Source organism: Microtus oregoni, unplaced genomic scaffold, assembly GCF_018167655.1.
Source record: "Microtus oregoni isolate MIOR12 unplaced genomic scaffold, Mior012 000004F_ref0000308, whole genome shotgun sequence".
NCBI classification, from domain to species: Eukaryota; Metazoa; Chordata; class Mammalia; order Rodentia; family Cricetidae; genus Microtus; species Microtus oregoni.
The window spans coordinates 44927012-44952227 of record NW_024543063.1 but is presented as its reverse complement, the minus strand read 5'-3'; the positions used below and the strand labels follow the sequence as shown (position 1 = coordinate 44952227).

Here is a 25216-nt window from a genome sequence, read left to right as displayed (position 1 = left end):
CCAGTGTGGGATCTATCTCCTGAACCCTGAATTTAGGGAGTTAACCTGTGCAACATCAAGATCTCTTTTCCAGGAAAGGGAAGGAAAAACAACAGAAAACATGTTTAGATGGCCTTTTGGATGAGAGATTTGGGGACCATAGAAGGGAAGTGCTTGACAGGGTTGTGGGTGTGTGGACCAGAGGGTGAAGATGAGAGCAGGCGTGAGATCAATTCGAGGTCCACCCTGGTAGGGTAGTGTGGCAGACACAGGAGTGTGAGCACTGTGAAGTTTAAAAGGGGAAAGGGATTGAGACGGCACAGAGCAAGACAGTGCAATAGTTAATGCCCGCGCTGACCCAAAGGACAACACTGAAAATAAACAAGGCAGGCAGCCAGGCAGTGGTTTAATCTGCCTGGCTAGGACTAAATAGCCTTTAATCACAAACCTTTAATCCCATAGGGAGGTGGATCTCTGTGACTTCAAGGCCAGCTTGGTCTCAGCAAGTTCTAGCACAGCCAGGGCTACACAGAAAAACCCTGTCTTCAAAAAACCAACACAGAGCCGGGCGGTGGTGGCGCACGCCTTTAATCCCAGCAGTCGGGAGGCAGAGGCAGGCGGATCTCTGTGAGTTCAAGACCAGCCTGGTCTACAAGAGCTAGTTCCAGGACAGGCTCCAAAACCACAGAGAAACCCTGTCTCGAAAAAAAAACAAAACAAAAACCAACGCAGATAGTTGTGGACTAGTAATGGAGCAAAAATGACCTATCCCAGGCCACAGCTGATTCCACAGCCACCCTAGTGTCAGTCCTGATAGCTAATAGGTTCTGTCTCTCCAATTGGTCCCCTATCTTAGGAGAAAGGACAGTCCTCTGTCCCTAGACTCCGAAGTCTTCATCATGACAGAAGAGTCAGCATTTGGTTAAACGGCATACCTCAACCTAAAGACTACAGAACAGCTGTGAAGAGCAATCTAACGAAGTAGAATGCAAAAAAAAAAAAAAAAAAAAAAAAAAAAAAGCCTTGCCTTTTAATGAGGGGAACCAGAAAGCATGAAAAAAGGATCAACTACCAAAACTGTTGGTATATCTAAGTTGTAACAGTACATTAGACACCTACTCCCTGTGGGGTTTTTTAAGTGTAGTTCTCTGATCCATTTGATACCCATTTTAGTGATTTAAGGTATAGAGCCAACATTTTCCCCCCAGGAGATTTTTAATTACCTACTGGAGTTTATTTAAGTGTTTATCCGTAAGCACTTGTTTCCCTTGGTGAAGGCAAAGCTGAGGGAGGCTGTCTATGCGCCCAGCAGTTTCCCCAGAGAACTATCCTTTCGTATAGCATCTAACAAGCACTGGCAGCAAGATGTGGGTCCATGTAGTGTGATTGGAGTTGGCAGGAAATCCAGAGAGGGGCTTGCCCCGTGGGGAAAGGACAGCTTTACAGGTGCTGAGATGATGAAATGTCATTTCAGGTGAACCAATAATCCTTTCCAAGTCTTAGAGGAATCTGAAGAGGGTACAGTAAGTTGCTTTTTGTTTTGTTTCTGAAAAAAAGGTATCATGTAGCCCAGGCTGGCCTCAAACTTGCCATAGAGCTAAGGCTAGCCTTTAACTTATTTTCCTGCCTCAGCCTTCCAACTGCTGGGATTAAAGGCATGTGTCGCCATGCCTGGTGCAACTGTAATACTCAGTCTTTTGGGGGACTTCAGAGAGCAGAGTCTGAACTAGACTCATGTGTAAGAGGGTAGCAGAATTGATTTGTTCTCCCACACATCCTCGCTATTATAGTGCCTCCTTATATATGCCTAAGGCAGTATAGTTCAAAACAGATGAATGAATCCATGGGGTTTGTTCTTTTTTAATTCAGAAAAAGAAAGGGAAGGAAAAAATTTAAATGTTTAAATAAGTATAGAAGAAAAGATCTGGGTGCTGGGACCTACCACTTCTAGAATAGGGATTAATGGTTTAAACAAAACAAAGGGAGGAAGGGGAGAAAATAAATTATTCTTCTCAATACTGTTTGGCATAATCGCATTGTTTTTCAGCTTCTCATCCCAGCAGCTTCCTGAGAGAGCAGAGATGAGACAGGCAAGAACAGAACAACAGAAGGGCGGGTGCCTTGACTGCGGGAAGGGTAGAGCCCTGGGAGGGTCCTCCTGTAGCCCCACTGGGTGTTATCCCCCTTTTCTCCACCCCTGCTTTTGGAACCAGGAAGGAACAGATTCAAGAAAAGTTCTCCATGTCTTAGTTTTCAGGGGTACTTGCTGTCTCATCCCAGCCCTCTGGTACTATCCCTTCTGGGTGACTGTCCCCCACCACCAGGAGGCTGCTTGGTAATGTCAACTTATTAAGAATGGGAAATACTTGTGTGGACACTGCGGGGAAGGGGTAGCGCTTTCTGTGGCCTGAGACATTCACTGAAGCCTTTTCACCCACTCAACCTCAGCCTTGAGTCGAGTCATGCAATAGCTTCCAGCTGTAACCCCGATTCTTTACTCACCAGCCCTTTAGGAGCCGGAAAGTGGGTTAGAACAGGCGAGTAAGCAGGGCAAAGTTGCAGACAGGAGGAGGCATGCATGGCAGCCGCCAATCCGCTCTTCCCCAGCAAAGCTCCAGCCCATCTGCAAAGAATTGTCAAGCAATCTTGGTTGGGCAGCCATCCCCGGCAGCTTCAAGGTAACTAAAGTATGAGCCCAAAGCAAATCCTACCCCCAAGCAAGAGGCTGCCTGCTCCTCTTTGGGGTGACAATGAGAGAAAACGGTACATGCACAGGCAGCTGGGCTCGGCTCTCCAGCCTGCTGTCCACTGCTGCTCTCGCCTGAAGGCTAAAGACTTACGAGCCTTGTGCGAGGGCGTGAGCAGCTGGGTCCCCGCGGTGTCATTTTGTCTCCAGATCAACAGGTGAACTGGAGAGAAAGCCCAGGGCCAAAGGGCGGACGCTGAGATGGTGGGGGACAGTAGTAGTGAGGGCACACGTTAGAGAAGCACCTTGCATGTGACCCGGTGAAGCTTCCTACCCTTGCTGACACTAGATACAGAGTGAGGCCCTAGGTAGGTCCACTCAACTGGGGGTGAATCTAATCCCCTACTACCTGGTGAGACACGGAATAAATGCCCTGGAGAGGGTCTCACCTCCACCACATTTCTTTGGCGGGCTTCACTCACCCATCCGGGCCTAAACTGGAAGAGAGCAGTCCACGGTTCCCCGGCCCAGGCCCGGACCTAGCCTCCTAAAACATGGAAAAGAAACTCCTATCCAAAGCAGGGGGGTGGGGGGAAGGGGGTCGAGGCCCCGCCGCCTCCCAAGGCCATGATTGGTGGAGACGGCGGCGCCAGAAGTTCTCCTTGAGTCGCATGATTGGCTGAGAAAGAGAAGCTCCGCCCAACAGCAGCACTGATTCGTTGCTGGGGACGGCGCAGGGTCCGATTGGTGGGCGGCAGCCCGTCCTAGGCCAGACCAAGGCTTGACTAATCCTGACGTCCCCTTGGGGAGCTCAGTTTCCTCGGTAGACCTCGATCTTGCTGGCCTTGGCCAACATGTCAATGATGTGGGCTTCGAAGTCAGCGTCGTGTACGCCTGTCTTCCGGAATTCGCCGGCATACCGGTTGTTCTCCCAGTAGTGGTGCCAATTGCCTCGGCTGTCAGCCCCGAACCCATACACGTTCACCTATGGGGAGGGTAGCACAGGGGTCACTGGGAGTGGGGGGGGGGATCGTGGTGGTGGGAGGACCCAAGCCAAGCCTAAGGACACTGACTCAGAGGGGGCTGCTGCTGCTTCTGTCTTTCTCGTTTTTTTTTTTTTGTTGTTGTTGTTTTGTTTTGTTTTAGTTTTTTTGCTTTTCTACAGCAGGGTCCTATGTGGCCCAGGCTGACCTCAAAAAGCTCTTACCTCAGCCTCACCATAGCTGAGATTACAGGTGCCACCATGACCCAGCTATACATTTAACTTTTTAATGAAGTAATTTTATTTTATTATTTATTTGGTTTTTTTGAGACAGGGTTTCTCTGTGTTATGCTGGCTGTCCTGGACCTCACTCTACGGACCAGACTGGTGTTGAACTCACACAGAGATCCCCTGCGTCTGCCTCCTGAGTGCTGGGATTAAAGGGGTGTGCACCACGCTCGGCTAAGTAGTTAGTAAAGTTAAAAGGTACTAAAGACTGAGAAATGCAAGCATACTGTTGTATTACAGAATGACTGCTAAGATGGGAAAGGGCTGCTCCCCTCTGTTTCTAGGCTCTTACTTCCCCTCTAGACGGGCACTCACTACCTCATCACACACATGCAGCGCAAAGAAGAGCACCAGCATTCCTGTGGAAGGGTATCGTCCGTGATGCTCTGTCCACCTGTCATGGATGTACTTGAAGAAGGCTGGGTTGTAAATCTGGACCTGTGAGGAGAATAAGAGGCACATGGAGGGTTTGGAGGCCTAGAGATTCAGGGCAGGCTCTGAGAAGCTCCTAGCAGTTCCTCAGTGGGCTACACATGGGTTTTCCTAGGTTCCTGTGGTCAGTGCTGGAACCGGGCATACCAGCAGATGCAGATTTTGATGGTCTTGGAAGGGCACTATGCCATTCCTGAGCCACACGACTAGGCACACCTAGAATGAGCCAGCATCTTTTTTTTTTTTTGAGTTAACATGCCCATGTTTTAATAAATGCAGCACTCTCGGGTGGCCGAGAGCATGGCAGGGGAGCCGCCAGCATCTTTTCCACAGTGGCAGGGTCAGAAGGGGAGAGGAGGAGGTAGGGAACTTACCTTTTCTTTGTCCACTCGAAGGAAGGACTTCACTGGAGCGTAGGTGCTGCAAGATGACAGAAAACAAAAAACCTTTCAAATGGCTCTCCAGGACGCAGCAACACATCTACTCTTTAAGACCAAATGGTGACAGCCTCACAATTTCTAGACTGATCTATTTCCATCGACTGTTCATCACTGCAGGACCTTGATCAGAAACCTCCGGTGGCTTTCAGGATAAAATTGGAATGGTTTAGCAAAGCTTCCAATCTCAATCTTTCTTCCCCAAACTGTTTGCTGGAGAACTCCACACTTGGATTAGCTAATCATCTCAAACTCATCATGTGTCCTGACTAGTTTTTATGTCTGCTGACACAAGCTGGAGGCATCTGAGAGGGGGACTCTAAATTGAGAAAATGTCTGAATAGATCAGGCTGTAGGACATTCTCTCAATTAGCAACTGGTGTAAGAGGGGCCAGCCCATTGTGGGTGATGCCACCCCTGGGCTAATGGTTCTATAAGAAATCCCAGCACTTGGGAGGTAGAGGCAGACCTATGTAAGACAAATCTCTACAGAGAGAGTTCCAGGACAGCCAGGGTAGTTTACACAGTGAAAACCTGTCTCAAAAAACTAATAAATTAAAGGGACGAAGGGAGGGAAGGAGGGAGGGGAAGAAGGGGGGAAGGGAGGGAGGAGGGGAGGAAGAGAGAGGAGGGGAGAAAAAAGGAAGGAAGAAAGGAAGGAAAGAAGGAAGGAAGGAAGGAAGGGCAGGAAGGAAGAGAGAGAGAGAGAAGGAAATCAGGCTGAACGAGCCATAGGGAGCAAGTCAGTAAGCAGCTTTCTCCAGTCATCATGCAGTTCCTGCTTCCAGGTTCCTCTTCTGCCTTCCTTCCATGAACTATGATGTGGAAGTGTAAGTAAGATAAACCCTTTCCATGCCAAGTTGCTTTTGATTATGGTGTTTCATCACAGCAATAGTAACCCTAACTAGAACACCATGCTTATGCAAGTAACCTCTGTCTAGAGTGACTTTCTCTGCTGTCCCCAGGCTTGGGCCAAACCCCATTTCCTGCTTGCGTGGCTGGCCATGGCTCTGCTGAGTACCCCAGTACTGCATCACGACAACCCTCTTTACCTCCAAATGAGACAATGGACATCCTGGACTAAGAGACTCTAAATTCATTCTCTCCCTTTCTCCCCCGCCCCTCCCATCTTTTGTTTTCAGAGACAGGGTCTCTGTGTAGCCCTAGCTGTCCTGGGACTTGCTCTGTAGACCAGGCTAGTCTTGAACTCACAGAGATCCGCCTGCCTCTACCTTCCAAAGTGCTGGGCAGTGGTGGCGCACGCTTTTAATCCTTGTCTCAAACCCAAAGCAACATCAGTAACAAAAATATGATACCATTAAGAAAATGAAAAGACATGGGTTTGCTGGCTGTGTGTGTTAACTTGACACAAGGCAGAATATTAACCAAATAAACCCTTTCCTCCCAACTTGCTTTTTGGTCATAGTGGTGCTTAGCAGCAATAGGAACTCTAAGACAGTGGGCCTGCCGGCTGTGGCAGTGTTTGCCTGCAGTCTCAGCACCCTGACAGCACAGGCAGGGGGATAACAGAAAGATTCAGGCCCATCAGGACTGTAGTGAGACCCTTTCTCGAAAGAACTAAAACAGGGCTGGAGATGGCTTAGTGAGTACAGGCGCCTGCTGCTAAGCCAAACGACCTGAGTTTGCTATCCAAGACCCACAAGTCGGGAGGAGAAAATCAGCTCCCATAAAGTGTCCTCTGAACACAAGCTGTGGCTTGTACGAATACCTCTCTGTGAACACACACACACACACAAATAAATGTTTAAAAGTGAAATAACATGGCTGGAGGTGGTGGCGCATGCCTTTAAGGATCTCTGTGAGTTCAAGACCAGCCTGGTCTACAAAGAGAGTTCCAGGAGATCCAGGGCTATTATACAGAAAAACCAAAAAAGAAAAAAAAAAGGCCACTTGCTGCTTTTGCAGAGGACCTAGGCTCAGTTTCCAGCACCCATGTTGTGGCTTACAACCACCTATAGCTTCCTGGGGATCCAACACCCTCTTCCAAAAGTACCAGGGATACATGTAGTGTGCATACATACATGTACGTGCAGGCAGACATTCATACTTCTGAAATACATCTAATGTTTCTGTTTTGTTTTTAAGAATTGGTAGGTAGGGGCTGGAGAGATGGCTCAGCGGTTAAGAGCACTGACTGTTCTTCCAAAGGTTCTGAGTTCAATTCCCAGCAACCACATGGTGGCTCACAACCATCTATAATGAGATCTGGTCCCTCTTCTGGCCTGCAGGCATACATGCAGACAGAATGCTGTACACATAATAAATAAATAAATAAATATTTTAAAAAAAACGGGGGGGGGACGACTGGAGAGATGGCTCAGTGGTTAAGAGCACTGACTGCTCTTCCAGAGGACCCAGATTCAATTCCCAGCACCTACATGGCAGCTCACAACTGTCTGTAACCCCTGTTCCAGGGTATCTGACAACCTCACACCAATGCACATAAAGTTAAATAAATCATAAATATATATATAAGAATTGGTAGGTAGATATAGTGGCATATCCTTGTATCCAAGAACTGTAGAAGTGGAGGCAGGAACATTAGTTCAAAGCCTGCCATGGCTACTTGAGACCCTACATACACACACACTGAAAAAGCATGGGGCTGGAGAGATGGCTCAGTGGCTAAAAACATTTGCTCCTCTTGCAGAGGAACCAAGTTTAGTTCCTGGCACCTACACCCTGGAACTGGAGTTCCAGGGGATCTGATGCCCTCTTTCAACCATGGGTTCCTGCATACATGTGGTGCATATACACACTCAGTCACATACACATAAATACATACTAAAAACCAACAAAACAACAAACCCACCAAACCTTTAGTAAGCCAGACCTGGTGACAAAACCCTGTAATCCCAGCTACCAGGGAAGCTGAGGCAGGAGGATCACACATTTAAGGCCTGCTTCAGCTGCAGAGCAACTTCAAGGCCAGTTTTAGCGACTTATGAAGACCTTGTCTACAAAAGTTAGTAACAACAATAACAAACACATCCAGCTGTGATGGAATTATGACCACAGAGACAGTGACCAGAGAGAAGAGCCCCACAGTCCAGAGCTGCCTCCTGGAGAAACCGGTGCAAACTGGGGGTTTTAAGTTTCACTAGTACACCGAGCAGCACCAAGTAGGAAGAGACACAGAATAAGCCGTGCCCCCAGCTAGCCCACCGTTGTGAGCCCTCCCTTTTCACTAATGTAACTAGAGAACACTTCGAACCCAGAGCCCCCCTCCCCACCCTGCCATGGAAGCCTGTCACGCATGTGCTACTCAGCCAGCGAAGAGCCTCACAATCGGATCTGTCCTGTAGAGAGGGCACTGGCAATCCACATTAGGTCCAGGGCCTTGAAGGGTACTAGCACGAAGCTGACGTTGGCAGGCAGGTTCTTGGCACTCTCGGGGTACATGAAATGGTGGGTTGTTCGGCTGCCAACATCCTTCTCAAAGCCCACAGTTGGTGCCTGATTCATCCTGAGGGGAAAAAGAGGGTGACATGAAAAGGAGCTACCACGGAAAATGGCACGTGTGTTTTAGAGGGTAATTTGCCACCTACCAAAGATGAACATGGAAGCTGGACATGATGGCTCACGCTTATAGTCCCAATATTCAAGAAGCTGGAGGCAGGAGGATTGCCACACATTTGAGGCCATCCTGGGCTAAGAGTAACACTTATCTCATTTAAAAAAAGAAAGAAAGAAAGAAAAGGGGGCTGGAGAGATGGCTCAGAGGTTAAGAGTGCTCTTCCAAAGGTCCTGAGTTCAATTCCCAGCAACCACATGGTGGCTCACAACCATCTGTAATGATATCTGGCGCCCTCTTCTGGCCTGCGGGCATACATGCAGACAAATACTGAGAATATACATAATAAATCTTTAAAAAAAAAAAAGAAAAAAATATATAAAACGACACACACTTTGACTCAGCAATGGTTGTTTAAGATAAGACCATCCCATTAATAAAACAACTGGTGGGTACATTTTGTACATTCATACACTGAACGCCAATCAGAACAAAGTAAATTTTACATGCTGGCAACAAACCCAACACCAGTCAGCGAAACATCCAAGTGGTGCAAAGTACCCTGATTCCTTTGTTCTTTTTTTTGAGACAGCCCTGACTGGCCTTAAATTTGCTATGGGCCTAAAGTAGGCCTGGAACTCCTGACCCTCCAAGTGCTGGGATTACAGATGGGCATCACTAAGTCCAGGTAAGGCTCCCATTTTGGTAAACATTTTACATAATAGTTGAAATAGCCCTAAGTACGAGCCTGCTGGTCTTGTTTTGTTTATGCGGGCCTTTCTGTCTCCGGAGGATGGAGCACCTTACAGCATCGTCACTACCGCAGTAAGGTGGACCATAAGCGCTGCTGTGGTGCAGGGACCCAGGAGGGAGCAACCGTCTCCAAGCACCTCCCTAGCCTTCATGCCAGCTCTATGGACCCAGCACAAATGTCGCCCTGTCAGAGTGCCTGACACCATGAGCTGGGCTGAGTGTAGACGTCCCTTGCCACAGGGCACCTCTGCTGTTTCCCTTCTGCTCCTCTCCCAGTAGCAGAAGTGTCAGAGAGGGCAGGGAAGCATCCCAATCGCCTGTGGATGGAAAAGGCAAGAAGGACATGGAAGTGTTCAGCTGGTGATGCTGGGGACCAGACTTACACTTGGGAGGACCCAAGAAGCAGACTTCATCTTACCAGAGACTAAAAGACCAAAGCTCTGAAGATCAAAAGGCTGTGACTGGGAATGAAGTTGCAAAATAATTTAGTCCAAGATGATGTTTCATAGGCTCCAGAGGAATGAGAAGAAACGTGGCATTCTATGGAGGCTGATTCATCCTAGATAAGTCATACCCTGGACAGGGGCCAGAGGATGACACGCATCTCTGGGACATGCAGCCATGCATTCCAGAAACCTATCTGTTCCTAGCTGCCTTCAGCAGCCAAAGAAACGCTGGGCAGGGCAGATTAGAATTTCCTCAACACACACAGTGTCTGGCTGTCTCATCCCTTTCACTTATGTTTATGGTGCCTTCTATCACCAGACCACGCTAGGAACTGGATGATCTGCTGGCTAGAGGTGTCAAGATAAGCTCAATTCCAGCTGGGGTCATCAACTAAGACTAAAGAATGAATTTACAGGAGACAGCTGGAGGTGAGAGGTCAGAGAGGTTAGAGCTGGATTTCACTGTGCTGCTCTCCCTGATTCTGGGACGGAAAGGCTTCCCTGGTTGGTTCCAAATCAAGAGAGAGAGGGAGGTCTGTAAGCAGCCGCCTCTGCTGCCGTCTGGCTCTTTATACAGACCACAGACGGCCAACTCCACCCGGATCACCGTTTTTACAAAGCAGTTCTAGGGCCCACTCCAAACACGACATCTTGACCTTGCCTCATGTGAAAGAGAATCTGTGGATGTGTCTGCAGCTAGGACACTCCCATCATAAAATGCCATAGTTTTCAGATCTGCAGGTTTTAATCCCTGGGGTTTCCCAATCATCACCCAGGAACCTAATGATAGAGTTACCCAGAGAAGAAGGTACTCAGGCATCTGAGGGTTGCCTTGGACTCCTTCCTTCCTTCCTTCCTTCCTTCCTTCTTTCCTCCTTTCCTCCCTCCCTCCTTCCTTCTAGCCTCCAAAAGAATGTCACAGGGTTTCTCTGTGTAACAGCCCTGGCTATCCTGGAACTCGCTCTATAGACCAGGCTGACCTCTAACTCACAGAGATCCTCCTGCCTCTGCCTCCTGAGTGCTGGGATTAAAGGCATGCCTGGCTTGCCTTGGACTTTTCAAATACCCCAGGGTTGAAGGGAAGCAACGGAAGCCTCAGCAGAGAGAGATCTTTCTCCAGCTTCCAGCTTCCCTCCCTTATAAGTGCCAGCAACCGGAAGATGAAGACAACCCAAATGGCTCTGGAGTTCTGGGTGGAGCTCAGTATTCTCCTATCTCCCTATTCATCACCATTTCTCATCATAAGGAAGATCTTGCAAAAAAATATGGAAATCCTCAGAGATATATTGCTGTGTTGGTGTTGCTATGGAGACAGCAACAGTTTCTAAGACAAAGGCCTTCTGCCTCCTGGGAAATCTGGTTTTCCTCTATGCTCATCGTAGGAGATGTTTAGAAGGAACCTGGAGCTTCAGTATTTTATTCATCATTCATTCATTCATTCATTCATTCATGTGTGCCTGCACTCACCTGTGCATGTATTGGCTAGAGGTTGGCAATGGGAGTCTTCCTCTCCTACTTTCTGTTTCTGTGTGGATGTGTGTGTGTGGGTGCCCACATGCCATGGTATACATGTGAAGGTCAGATAACAGAGTCAGGGTATCAGTCTCCACCTTTCCTCCTTGAGACAGGGTCTCCGTGTCACTGTGTCGGCTGGGACAATGGGTGCTCAAGCCTCTGGAAAGTGTCTCTGCCTCTCAGCTCCCTTTAGGGGAGCACTGGGATTAAAGAAAACTATACTACAGCATCTGGTTTTTATATGGGTTGAGAATCCAAACTCAGGTTGTCAGGGTTGCCCAACAAGTGCCTTTACCTGCCTTTACCTACTGAGCCAACCCCCCCAGTCCCCGCCTCCTTTTTTTTTTTACACAGCGTTTCTCCTTGAAACTTGAGTTTACCATTTTGGCTAGACTGACTGACCAGTAAGCCCACAGGGTCCACCAATCCCAGTACCACCAGCACTAGGGTACAGGTGCATGCTGCACTAGCCAGCTTTTACATGGGTGCATTTATATATATATTATATCGAACTCTAGTTCTCGGGGTTGCATAACAAGCCTGCCACCCGAACCACCTCCCTAACCCTATTTACTTATTTTTGAGGCAGAGACAGGGAGGGGTTCATGTACCAAGACTGGCACTGAACTTACTGGGTATCCAAAGATGAACTTGAGTTTCTTATCTTCCTACCTCTATATAAGTGTGTGTCACCATCCCTAGCTTATGCAGTGCTGAGGCTCAAACCCAGAGCCCGGCACACCCTACGCAAGTGCTCTACCAACTGTACACTATCCGCAGCATGAGACTTTGGGCTTCTCCTGAGATGGGGTCTCACTATGTAGCCATGACTATTTCAAACTCAGAGATCTACCTATTTCTGCCTTCCAAGTATTTGGATTAAAGGTGTGGACTACTGTGCTTGGCTTTGAGATTTTTTATTTATTTATTTTTGTTTTATGTGCATTGGTGTTTTGCCTACATGGATGTCTGTGTGAAGGTGTCAGATTCCCTGGAACTGGAGTTACAGACAGTTGTGAGCTGCTACGTGGGTGCCGGGAACTGAACCAGGTCCTTTGGGAGAGCAGCCAGTGCTCTTAACCACCTAGCCATCTCTCCAGCCTCTTGAGATGTTTTTAAAGCCAGGAATTTACTATGGCAGCCCAAGTCTGGCCTTGAATTTGGGATTTTTCAGCTTCAGCCTCCAGAGAGCTGAGATTCATAAATGTATGTGACCACACACACCTCACCCTCTTTTAAAGATGGGTTGTTTTAGTGTTGCAAGGACAGCAGAATGGGCAGTAGCAAGGACACCTCCTGCCAGTAACATTGCTCTTTGAAAACCATTTATTAGCCGGGTGGTGGTGGTGCACGCCTTTAATCCCAGCACTCGGGAGGCAAAGGCAGGCGGATCTCTGTGAGTTCGAGACCAGCCTGGTCTACAAGAGCTAGTTCCAGGACAGGCTCCAAAACCACAAAGAAACCCTGTCTCGAAAAAAAAAAAAACCATTTATTATTATTTTAAATTTTATTTGGGTGTAGGCATGTGCATGTGAGTATAGGCACCCATGGAAGCCAGAGGTGTCAGATGCCCTGGTGCCGAGAGTCACTGATAATTGTGGGTCATATGGCATGGGTACCAGGAACTGCACTTGGGTCCTCTGAAAGAGCAGGATGTATTCTTAACCGCTGAGCATCTCTCCAGTCCCAGTAACTTCACTAAGGTTCTCCTAACACCAAAAGGAGAGGCAGAAGTAATGCCACTGGCTTGTGCAGTGTTCAGGGTTAACCCCGGGTCTTTCTGCGCACTGGCAACTGAGCTACATCTCTAGCCTCCCAAAATGATATTTTGTGGGTTTTATTTTTTTTTTAAGATTTATTTATTGGACCGGGCGGTGGTGGCGCACGCCTTTAATCCCAGCACTCCAGCACTCGGGATGCGGAGGCAGGCGGATCTCTGTGAGTTCGAGGCCAGCCTGGTCTACAAGAGCTAGTTCCAGGACAGGAACCAAAAGCCACGGAGAAACCCTGTCTCGAAAAATCCAAAAAAAAAAAAAAAAAAAGATTTATTTATTGGGGGCTGGAGAGATGGCTCAGAGGTTAAGAGCATTGCCTGCTCTTCCAAAGGTCCTGAGTTCAATTCCCAGCAACCACATGGTGGCTCACAACCATCTGTAATGGGGTCTGGTGCCCTCTTCTGGCCATACACACAGACAGAATATTGTATACATAATAAATAAATAAATATTTTTAAAAAAAAGATTTATTTATTTAAGCCAGGCGATGGTGGCGCACACCTTTAATCCCAGCACTCAGGAGGCAGAGACAGGGGGATCTCTGTGAGTTCAAGACCAGCCTGGTCTACAGAACTAGTTCCAGGACAGGCTCCAAAGCCACAGAGAAACCCTGTCTCGAAAAAAAAAAAAAAGGATTTATTTATTTATTATGTATAGTGTTTTGCCTGCAGGCCAGAAGAGGGCACCAGATCTCATTACAGATGGTTGTGAGCCACCATGTGGTTGTTGAGAATTGAACTCAGGACTTCTGAAAGAGCAGCCTTAAGCACTGAGAGATCTTTCCTCTCTAGTCCCCTATTTTGTAGGTTTTAAAAAAATATTTTTATTTTATATGTGTGTTTCACCTGCATGTATGTATATGTAACAATTATGTGCCCCCTGAAGTCAGAGTCAGAAATGACTTCAAGGTGCCGTATGGGTGCTGAGAACCAGACTCTGGTCCTATGCAAGGACAGCAAATGCTCTTACACTGATCCCCCTCTCCAGCCTCCCAAATTTATATTCTGAACCCTTCCTCCACACCCAACCTTGAAAAACTAGGACCAGAGACCAAGCCCGTGAACTGAAGTCTGTGGGCACTGGTGTTCTTTAGCACTCGGGACACCTGCACTTGTAGCCTATCAGAAGAGGCCAAAGAAGACTGGCAGGATGGCTCAGGAGGGAAGAGAACAAGTTTCGTCCCTGGGACCCAGGTGGTGGAGGGACTTCTGCGAGCTGTCCCCGCCCCCTCCCGATTCCGTGACAGCTCACCTCATGATAAAGTTATGGCCGTCCACATCTTGCCCATAGCCAGAGCCCCGAAGGTTGCCTGAGTTTCCCACCACAGCACAGCGCCGGCACTGTTGGGGGTCCCGGAAGCGGTAGGGGTTCTCGCCAGGCACGATCTGGAACAGCTTCTCCAGCACCTCATTGGTGTTGTGTGACTTGAATTGGGGTTGCAGCATCTGGGCAGGGGAGATGGCCGTGAGGATAGAGAGATGTGCCCATTCAAGCCTCCCCTCCAGTCGGAGCCACACAGACCTCCATCCCGGGGCTGTCTGGGAGCCCCTCCCCAGGCGGTGAGGAACTCCTCCCCTCTCAAAGGCAGCGAAGTCTTGATTCCCAGTCAGTCTCACTATTGAGAGACCAATACCCAGTACCCTGCCCCCAATGCTCTCGAGAGGCTTGTGGTAGGAGCTGGGGTGTCAAAGTGCTATTTGAGGCATTTTGCAGGGGCTTGTAGGCCTAGGTCATAAAGCAGGGATCTTTTCCATTCTGTCTCCTGGGAGGGGGCACCTGTGGGACTTGTCTGTAACTGCTCTGAACCCTCTGGGAAGTGCAAGTTCATTAAAAAAAAAGAAAAAAAAGTCCAGAGCCAGGTGGTTGGAATGAAACTGGCTCCCTGTGCCCCTTGTCAAGAACTGGAACCCAAACTGCTAATGATCAACCAAGTCTCCCATGTACCAGAGGTTATCTTTGAACTCCTTCTGTCTCCACCTCCTAAGTATTGCGCTTTGTTAGAGACAGGGTTTCAGTATGTAGTCCAGGCTGGTTTTGAGTTTACTATGTAACCCTGGCTGGCTCTGACCACACAGTGATCCTCTTGCCTCAACCTCCTGAGTGCCGGTATTACAAATGTATACCACCGTACCCTGCCAGAGTTCAATGCTCAGTGGGGCCAGGAGGTGACACACACAAGAGCAAAGGCGGTAGGCACACAGCAAACAAAAGATCATATGCTTACCAAAAAAGGGGAAATTCATGGGCCAGTGAGATGCACTTGCTGCCAAGCCTGAAGTCCTGGAACCCGCACAGTTGGAGGAGAAAACTGACTCAGACCTCCACGTGTGACATGCACAAGCCCCCCCGCCAGAAACAAATTTTAAAAATCCAGTCAGACAGGGATGGCACAAGCCTTTAATGCCAGTACCCGGGAGGCAGATGCAGTGATCTCTGTGAGCCTGGTCTACGTTGCTGCAGACTGAACCGTAGTCCCATAGGTTTGTGAACAAGCAGGAGCTGCTCAGGGGACCAAAGACTTTTCTGGAACAGAAGCCTGGCTCTGAGACAAGAATTTTCAATTTTATGGTCAAAGGGGATGACGGTGGGGAACAGGAAGAAGTGTGGGTGGAAGGAACATGGCACCTAATAGCCTCTGAGTTCCAACCCTGTGACTGAAGGCCTGGCTCATCCCCTCAGAATTCCCCCTGCCACCCCTGAGTCCTGGTCTGGCTCTACAAGGTCATCCCTGAGACTACAATGGCAGGCAGACATGGGCACTTTTTGAACCTTGGTTTTCTCCATAGAACAAGGATTGTAGCTGTGACTGACAGGCAGAACTCCTCTACAAGGGGAGCCTATGGGGTTCCTGCTCCACAGATGCTAGTCTTGGAGGACTGGCCAACACACAGATTCTGGGCAGTTGTCTTGATACATGTAGTCATGTACCCTCACATCCCTGAAGAAGGAGAAGAGAGAGCTGGGCAGTGGTGGGATCTCTGAGAGTTCAAGGCCAGCCTATCTACAAGAGGATAGGCTCCAAAGGTACAGAGAAACCCTGCCTCAGGAAAAAAAAAAAAGGCATTTTGCTCCCACGCTGGCTGGAAGAACAGGGACAAGGAACTGACTCTCCATGCCAGGAAAAGCAGGCAGCCTACAAGCTCCATTCTTGGCCCAGGAGGCAACCAGATGGCCCTGTCGAACCTGGGAAGTGATGCTCCAGAGATGATGGAGGCAGGGTGGAGGGTATGAAAAGCAAAAGGTCTTGGAACCTAGGAAAACAGGAATGAACCTGTTTTGGGTCCTTCTGAGGCTCCTCTGCTCTCACCTCCCTTAGCAGCTAAGATTTACAAAGTCCTTTCCCAGGCCAAAGCCATCTTCTCCAGCCACTGTAAAGAACCAAAAACGACTCTTGAAGTGTTTATAATTACTCTGAGCCAACACTTACCAATAGGATATTCAACCTTAAAATCTACATTTCTCACTTGGGAGGCAGAGGCAGGTGAATCTCTGTGCTTGGTCTTCAAAGTGAGTTCCAAGACAGCCAGAGTTACATAGAAGAGAAATCCTGCCTCAAAAAACAACAACAAAACAAAATCCATATTTCTGGACCAGGGGGATAGCTCAGTAAAAAATGTCTGTACTGCAAACAATGAAAACCTGAGTTCGGATCCCCAGGACCTATGTAAGAGCCAGATGGGGCCGTGCACTTCTGAATCCTGATGCCAGCGGCATGTGGACGACAGGCATGTGGACAGGCAGATGTCCAGAATCTCGCCGGCTGGCCAGCCTAGCCAAATCTTTGAGCTCCAGATTCCCTGAGTCCCTATTTCAAAAAATAAGGAAGAATGGCCAGCGTAGTGGTGCACACCTTTAATCCCAGGGAGGCAGAGGCAGGCGAATCTCTGTGAGTTGGAGGCCAGCCTGCTCTACAGAGTGAGTACAGAACAGCCAGAGCTACACAGTGAGACCAACAATGACAAAGACATAGACAGTGATTGAGTCAGATACTTCACAACCTCTGGCTTCCACAAGCGTAATCCTGCATGCTTACACACACATAAAACATGCACAGCACACATAGGAACTGGAGAAATGGTTCCGCCAGTTAGATCACTGGCTGCTCTTCCAGGGGACCCAGGTTCAATTCCCAGCATCCACATGGCCTCTGAGGACACCAGGGACGTAAATAGCACACAGAAATACATGCACACACAGCATTCATTCATACACTAAAATAAAAAAATGTCAGAAGCATGTATGTATGTATGTACACTGTGCACACAAAACCAGGATTCTGGGGTCTGATACAAGGCTGGAGGAAGGCAGGCAAGACAATCCAGTGAGGAATGGTGCTCACTGCACAGCCTGGCAAGCTGAGTTCAATCCCTGGGACCCATGTGAAGGTGGAAGAAAGCACCAAGTCCACAAAGTTGTCCTCTGATCTCTACAGGTCCATACATCAGCCACATCATACACATACACATATATGTACATACACACACATACCACAAATAATAACAATTTTGGAAAGCTCAGAAGTTGGACGAGGGAGTAGCACGAGCCACTTGCTAGCAGGGGAGCGCTTGCTGCAGCTGTGGGGTAACTCTCACCAAATGGGAAGGCCTCTATCTAGGGCCCGGCCTTCATATCCTCATTCACTTTCTCAGCCACACGCTGTTGCCATTGGTGCTGCTTACCAAGGTCAACAGCATTTTTCTGGGTCCACAGTGGACTCCTACAAGAACTACAAATAAGCCAGGAGGTGATGGCACACGCCTTTAATCCCAGCATTCAGGAGGCAGAGGTAGGTAGATCTCTGTGGGTTCGAGGCCAGCCTGGTCTACAAGAGCTAGCTCCAGGACAGGCACCAAAGCTACAGAGAAACCCTGTCTCGAAAAAAAAAAAAAAAAAAAGAAAGAAAAAAAAAAGAACCACAAATAGCGGTTCTCCCTCTTTCCAAGCCAAAGCTTACTCCGCCTGTTAGCCATCTGTGATCCAGGTACACGGCTCAGAGCAGATGGACTTCCCACTCTGTCAGGGTGCTGGGAGTCACGAGACAGAGAGCCCGAGTCCAAGAGGGGCTGTGAGAATGATTCTGGGCAGAAGGCAGCAGGAAGCAAGCAGAAGGGGCCACGGTTCTTACCATCCACCACCTCTGGACATCCGGGGGGAGATTCATGTTCTCTCTTGTCCAGACAGGAGAGATGTGGCTGTCAAAGTGGCTGTCAAACCAGTCGGAGGTGCCGGCATCACCCATGCAGCGGCTGCAGGCACAACTTTTCCCCGAAAGCCCCTCCTTGCCAAGGCGCTGTAGTCCCGTATAGCCTGGCACCAGCTTCACCCGGTGTGTGCCACCCAGGGCCCCCGAGTCCAGGTAGGGCAAGGTGGCCATGCTGTGGTGTGAGTAGGTGAAGAGCAGGGACATGATGAACACCAGCAGGAAGGCCACGGAGAGGAACCACACCCGCAGGGAGCACTTCATCGTGCTGGCCACGGGGCAGCTGTCACCGTGGCCAATCCTCCTCCAGCCCACTATGGGGCCGGCCACGGCACAGCCTGCTTCTTTTGACAGCACGTGTAAAGGGCATAGGGACACAAGGTGTGGCAGGGGACTCTTGCCACACCCTCCCTCAAAAAAAAAAAAGGAAAAAGCACGTCCGCAGGAGTAGCCCCCCTCCCTCCCCCCGTCCCTGAGCCACTGGAGTCTCTGCTTAAGGCTTCATTGGGTCTTTCAGTCACTAGCTGGGCCACAAGGGCTCTGCTTCGCCTGCCACCCTGTCCAGGCAGAGGTCAATCCATCCCAGCCCTTTGGTCCCTTGTGACTGCTGGCTGCCAGCTCCAGGGACCCCCCTCTTTGGCGGCTTGAAAAGGTCCAGTCTGGAGCAGTCGGGGTCCTTGTGGCTCATGAGCAGACACTGAGGCAGTCCCTCCTCCCCTGCAGTGGGGAAGTCCTGGAACTCTGATCACAGCAGAGAGCGCAGGGGCTTCAGGGGGCCTGCATTCCATGCAAGAATCCTCTTTATGCTTGCAGGCCCTCCTGGTCCAACTCCTTGGCCAGGGGAAAGGAGCCCCACCTGAGGCCAGAAAGAAAACCAATAATCTTCATGGACATCTGTAAAATGCTGTAAAAACCAAGGCCCTCCTCTCCGTAGCTTCTGTCTCTCTGCTTCCCATCGGCATTGCTGGTCCTCTCTTCTGGTGATCGCAGCCCCAGCTGCAGCCCCACAGGGGATCACAAAGCACTGACTCCGACTGTGGGGTCCTCTGGAGCTGGGAACAGCTGCCACGCAGCAAGGCGCTGCACCTAAGCCACGTGGGTCATCAGAGCTTGAGTGGGGTCCCTCACGAGGCTCCGGACTCCTGGGACTGTTTGCCTCGGCAGGGCAGCTGTCCTGCCCACCCCTGCTTCTGGGGGAAGGTTGTCCTGCCCTCAGTTCCTGCCAGCAGAAATCCCCTGGCAGGCTCTTCAGGTACCAGGTTGCCACCACATGACCCTGAAATTCAGAGAGGAAAAGATATGCAGATAGATAGCAAGAACCGGAACACATACACGCAAATCTACTTGCTCACCCACATACACACACACACACTCACTCATCTCTGTCTCTGTCTCTGTGTCTCTCTATCTGTCTCTCTTACACACACACACACACACACACACACACACACACAGGCCCCACCCATGGTCGCAGAGGGGACAAAGCTAGAAAGAAGCTCCTTAACAAAAGGGTAGACAAAAGAAAAGGCTCTCTCTTCCAACCATCCACAGACAGCATCGCTTCGCCTAACCCCTACCCTCAGAGGACTGAGTTAGTGCAGCGCCTTCACTAATCAGCCTGAGAATAAACAATAAGCTAATTTCCCCAGGGTCTGATAGCCAGGGCTGACATACTCAATTTAGAAAGCCTTGTCCAGCTTTGTGTGGTTACTTTCAGGCAAAATTACGAAGAAATTGCCCCAGAGAAGATGGCAAGGTCTGAGAATAAAGGCATCCCCCACATAGTGCTCTCCAGGAACTTCCAGTACCCATGGGAAGCTGGCAGGGTCCTGTCCGTGATCTCCCAGGTGTGGATTGTACAGGCAACATTTCTGATTGCTTCAGTGAACCGTGAACAAGCCTTCCTGCTCTGATGCACTAGGAAAACTCTTCAGGAGATGGGGTTTCGGGCTTCAAAACCACCACCAACTAGCCCCATGGGCAGTTTCCTTCATCTGTGTATTATGGACAAAATGAACTCCAAGAGCCCTGTTAGCACCAACAGCCCGAGGCTCCACGCTGTCCCAGCAGACAACAGGGAGAAGAGGCCATTTGCAGAGCTGTTGAGGACTGGCCTGAGGGAAAGGAGCCTGATTCCACGTAGGGGAATCACTTAAACCTCTTTAAACCCAGCCAGCCAGAGTAAGTTCTGACATGACCCCTGGGTCTTGCAGTCACCCCTTCCTTGTAGAGAGCTTTCCGGCTGCTGCTGGCAGCTGCAGGCTGTCTTAGGATCTGTGTTAAAAAGATGCCAACTAGGACAGGAGCCTGCAGAAGGAAGCAGCAGGAAGAGAAGGAGCTGGGAGCTGTTTAGTAGCGAACTGGAGGCCAACTAGGGGCCAGGAGAGAGCGTAAGTGCCTCAACCAGAACCAAAGAAAGCAGCAAGACGGCTCAGTGGGTAAAAGCGCTTGCCCGAGTCTGACAGCCTTCATTCAACCCTGGAACTCACTCAAAGGAAAGTCTCTACAAAGTTGTCTTCATGTGAGTGACATGTGTCCCCCATCCCCATCATACACACGAACAATGTAAAAAGGGGGGTCGAAATAGTACTGGCTGCTTTTCCAGACACCCGGGTCCAGTTCTCACCAGCCACAGGGCAGCTCACAATCACCTGTAACTCCATTTCTAGAGGATCCATTGCCCTCTTCTGGCCTCCTTGGGCACCAGGCATGCACACGATGCACAGATATACAGGTAGACAGAACACCCATACACATCAAATAGAAATACATCTGGCCAGGCGGTGGTGGCGCCCGCCTTTAATCCCAGCACTCTGGAGGCAGAGGCAGGCAGATCTCTGTGATTTCGAGGCCAGCCTGGTCTACAAGAACTAGTTCCAGGGCAGCTAAGATAGATCTTTAAAAAACAAAACAAAAACTCCAGCCCCGTCGGTTTGTAATGGCTCAAGTTTCTTCAGTGAAACCAGGGCCCAGAGCCACCAAGGACTGGTTATTAGCACAATACAACAGGGATGATGCTATTCTAGATTGGGAAAATGATGGTCAGAGATGTGACAAAACTTACGGCTGTGACCTTACGAGTGGCCGTGAGCTCTGAGGCCTGGTCTGACCCCAGAGCCGGAGAAGAGCCAGGGCGCTGAAAGAGGCCTGTGAGCAGCTGCAGCTGCAAAGGCTCAGGGGAGTGAGGGAAGGGCGGAGGTGCTGAGATAGCGCAAGGGTCCAAGTACTCTCTTCCATGCCTGCTGACCTGCATCCAATCCCTGGGACCCATGAAGTAGAAGGAAAGAGCCGACACCCTTAAGTTGTCCTCTGATGTCCACATAGACACACACAAATAATTAAATAAATATAATTTTTTTGAAGCTTCAAGTCAAGCATGAAGGTACATGCCTATAATCCCAGCTCTTGGGACATAAAAGCAGGAGAATCTTTTGAGTTTAAAACCATTTGTGGGAGCTTGAATAAAATGGCCAACATGCGCTCATATATTCAAATGCTTAGTCGTCAGGGAGTGACCCTTTGAAAGGATTAGAAGGATTGGGAGGTATTGTCATAGTGGAGGAAGTGTGCCACTGAGGATGGGCTCACAACGGTCTGTAACCCTAACACCCTCACACAGGCAAATCACTAACAAAATAAAAATAATTTTTTTTTTTGGTTTTTCGAGACAGGGTTTCTTTGTGGCTTTGGAGCCTGTCCTGGAACTAGCTCTTGTAGACCAGGCTGGTCTCGAACTCACAGAGATCCGCCTGCCTCTGCCTCCCGAGTGCTGGGATTAAAGGTGTGCGCCACCACCGCCCGGCTAAAAATAAATTTTAAAAGAAGCTCATGGTCGTTCTCAACTAGGCAGCAAGGTCGAAGTGAGCCTGGGATACATGGGACCATACCTCAAATAAAAACAAAACACCCAAAGCTTCCCTCACTCCAGGGAATTCCCAAAACACTGACTCAAATGAGCTTCTTCAAAGGTTCCACTGGATCATGAAGCACACCTACTGTATCTTCCAGGCCCCCCTTTGCCCATATCCATGCCCAGCATCTAAGGAAAATAACTGAGTTTTGCAGACTCCTGTTCCCAGCTTCTATAATCTGTAGCCCTAGGAGGCAGTGACTCTGTAGGCTAAACAGCTGAAGGAATGAGGACCTTCAGCTGGAGAAAGAGCCACGAAAGTGGGGTCTGGACAAGAGCCGGCCTAGGAAGCTTCCAGAGGAAATGCCTCTGCCAGAGATGTTATTGACTCCTTTGGATTTAAATCACTATCAGGTCATCAGAGGTAATTGGACTGTCTTGAGAGGGACAGAAAAAATAAATAAGTAAAACCCTAGTTCAGCAATACATTCAGGGAAGAGTAAACACTCCTGCTTTAGAACCTCATGTCCACGCAGTTACTGGGAACATCAGCTTTTGGAGTAGACAGACAGAAGCAAAGGAGGCACCGAAGGTATCAGAGCCTCCAGATAATCCCTCTAGCCCAGGAGGCATCCAGCACTGTGAACTTCTCATGTCCTGAAAGGCAAAGGCAGGAGAACCACGAGTTCAAGGCTGCCATGGGCTACACGCACAGTTTCAGGTTAGCCTGGACTCCACAAAGAGATGGGGCCTCAGAAACAAAGCCAAGTGTGATGGCACACACACTTATTCCCAGAACCCAGGCGGCTGAGATAGCCGATCTCTGAGTCTGAGGTCACCAAGGCCTACAATAGCAAGACCAGGCCAGACAGGGCTACATGGCAAAATCTTGTCGAAAAAAATAAACATTTTAATTGCTAGAAACCCATCTTGTCTTGTCTACCTTGCCTCCCAGAAAACCACAGCTCCTCCAAGGAGTCTATGCCATGGGCTTCAATCAACCGTCCAAGACACAGGAGAATGTGTTGCCCATGATGCTTGCTGAACCGTGAGTACAGACCCAGCTGTACCTCTTCATAGTTGGTTTAACCAAGGGTTTCACGGATGCCTTTTATTGTTTCTGGGCACAAACAAGCTATCTGGGACAACCTGCTTTCTCAGGAAAAGAGCTTTAGAAATTCAGGGGGAATTGCATGGATTTGGATGCAGTTTTCTTCTCTCCTACTTAACAGTAAAGACAGGTACGGTCAGTGTTTTATTTGAAGCAGTTTTCTGGGTTTTAGAAATTACTTTGGAGCTAGGTGTGTATGGTGGTTCACACCTGTGACCCCCATACTGAAAGAGTTCAAAGCCAGACTGGGCTAAAGATGTTAATACACTGGGTCAGTGAGTATATCTCAGCAGGTAAAGGTGCTTACATTAAGTCTGACCATTGGAGTCGAGGGACCCACATGGTAGACTTTGAGAAGCAACTCCCCAAAAGTTGTTCTCTGACCTCCAGCAGTGTGTGCTCACCCCATCCCATATACAAATAAACAAATGGGGGGGGTGTTCTCCATGTATACTTCAAATGCTGCATATGGTCAGCTGCACATGGTGTCTCACCATGTGGCTCTGGCTGGCCTGGAACTTGTGGTTACCCTTTTGCTTCAGCTCCTCGCATGCTGACTGTAAGCACATGCCTCCACGCCAAACTTTTACACAGCTATGGCTTTATAGGAAGCGTGAGGCCATCAATGTTGTAAGTTTGGGGAGACCATCTAGTAAGAACCATTTCCACAAGACCTAGCCAATTTCAGACTGTTAAGGCTAAACAGAGAAAATAGCACCCAGGAGACTGAGATGGATAGGGCCTTTAATTGCGGATGGATTTGCCTCATCTCTTCCCCCAGCTTTGTGATAGTCAGGGAATGCAGGGTCAAAAGAGGCTCCCACAGAACAAAACGGAAAGCCCACGGGAGGCCCTCACCAGCACAGTGGTAAATGGAGCAATGGGAACTGGGCAGGCGAGCAGCAGGGACGATGCTGTCAGCGACAGTGCCTTTAGAGCCCATCTCGGTCAGATCCCAGGAGACCAGCCACAGAAATAACCTAATGAAACACGGGTCTGCACAGCCTCAGATCAGCACAGCTGAACACAGTTTGCAGAGACAGAACTCGGGATGGGGGTGGGGATGGGCAGCTCTAGCCATCCACTCCCACCCTGCCCGAGGGTGTGACCTAAAGCCTCAACCTGAGGTCCATTCTCAAACATCAGGATGCATTATGAGCCCCAAGAATATCTGGGGATGGCTTCTCATTTTACTATTCCTGATCAAAACTCCCAGGACAGGTCAGACAGACAGAAGTGAATACTCCATTGCTTCTTTCATAAACCTACCAAACTTTTCCTACCATCTGGGTACGCCATCAAAAATTCTCTTTTTCTACTGATTCCTGCAAACACACTCTAGGGGCCAACTACTGCCTTCTGGGAGAGGCAACAGCCGAACCTTGCCAAAGGTGCCCCGGGGGCTCAGTCATTATCTTGAGTAAGAGACCCAGAGCCCCCCCAGATGGCTCAGGCTCACCCGTGAAAGTGACTTAGGACCCATGAAAAGATGGAAGGCTCAAGGCTACACAGCTGTCCTCTGGCCTCCGCTTAAGAATCCCTTAAAGGGCTTTTCCTTGGGGCTGGAGAGATGGCTCAGCAATTAAGAGCACCTGGCTTCTATTCCCAGCATCTACATAGTTGGTCACAACCAGCTCTAATTCCAGTTCTAGACAATCTGATGTCCTCTTCTGGCCTCCACAGGCACGACACACACGCGGTCATTAGACATGTCACAGGCAACACACACACACATAAAGGATAACTTTCAGGTGTCAGTTCTTGTCTGGCATGTGGGTCCTGGGGCTTCAACTCAGGTCCTTGGGCCTGAGGGTAAGAGCTTTAAACCACTGAACCATCTTGCTGGCCCATGTTTTATTTTTGCCCTAAATTACGTTTACTTATTTATATGTGTGCCACTGCCCAAGTGTAAAGGTCAGAGAACAACTTGCAAAGAGTTGGATTTCTTCTTCCACTATGTGGGTCCCGAAGATGAAACTCAGATCATTAAGGCTTGACAGCAGGCACTTTTACCTGCTGACCCATCTTGCCAGTACCATGGTTGGTTATTTAATTTTACCTGTACGAGTGTTTGGCCTGCATATATTGCCTGGTACATGTGGAGGCTAGGAGATGCCATCAGATCCCCTGAAACTGGAGTTACAGATAGTTATGAGCTGCCATGTTGGTGCTGGGAATTGAACCCAGATCTTCTGCAAGAGCAACAAGTGATGGGGTTTTTTGTTTG

At 49.1% G+C, this 25216-nt stretch overlaps 1 protein-coding gene across 1 annotated transcript in view; it reads right to left on the bottom strand.

Annotated features, from left to right (window-relative positions):
• Positions 1-982: 982 nt before the first annotated feature.
• Positions 983-25216, bottom strand: part of St3gal2 (ST3 beta-galactoside alpha-2,3-sialyltransferase 2) — a 54211-nt gene continuing 29977 nt past the window's right edge. The window contains exons 2-7 of the mRNA XM_041650128.1: positions 17954-19304; positions 14080-14273; positions 8112-8291; positions 4742-4787; positions 4254-4373; positions 983-3650 (exon numbers count right to left, since the gene is read on the bottom strand). Of these exons, the coding sequence (XP_041506062.1) occupies positions 3477-3650; positions 4254-4373; positions 4742-4787; positions 8112-8291; positions 14080-14273; positions 17954-18292 (1053 nt within the window). The 5' untranslated portion in view covers positions 18293-19304 and the 3' untranslated portion in view covers positions 983-3476. The remainder of the gene's footprint in view (positions 3651-4253; positions 4374-4741; positions 4788-8111; positions 8292-14079; positions 14274-17953; positions 19305-25216) is intronic.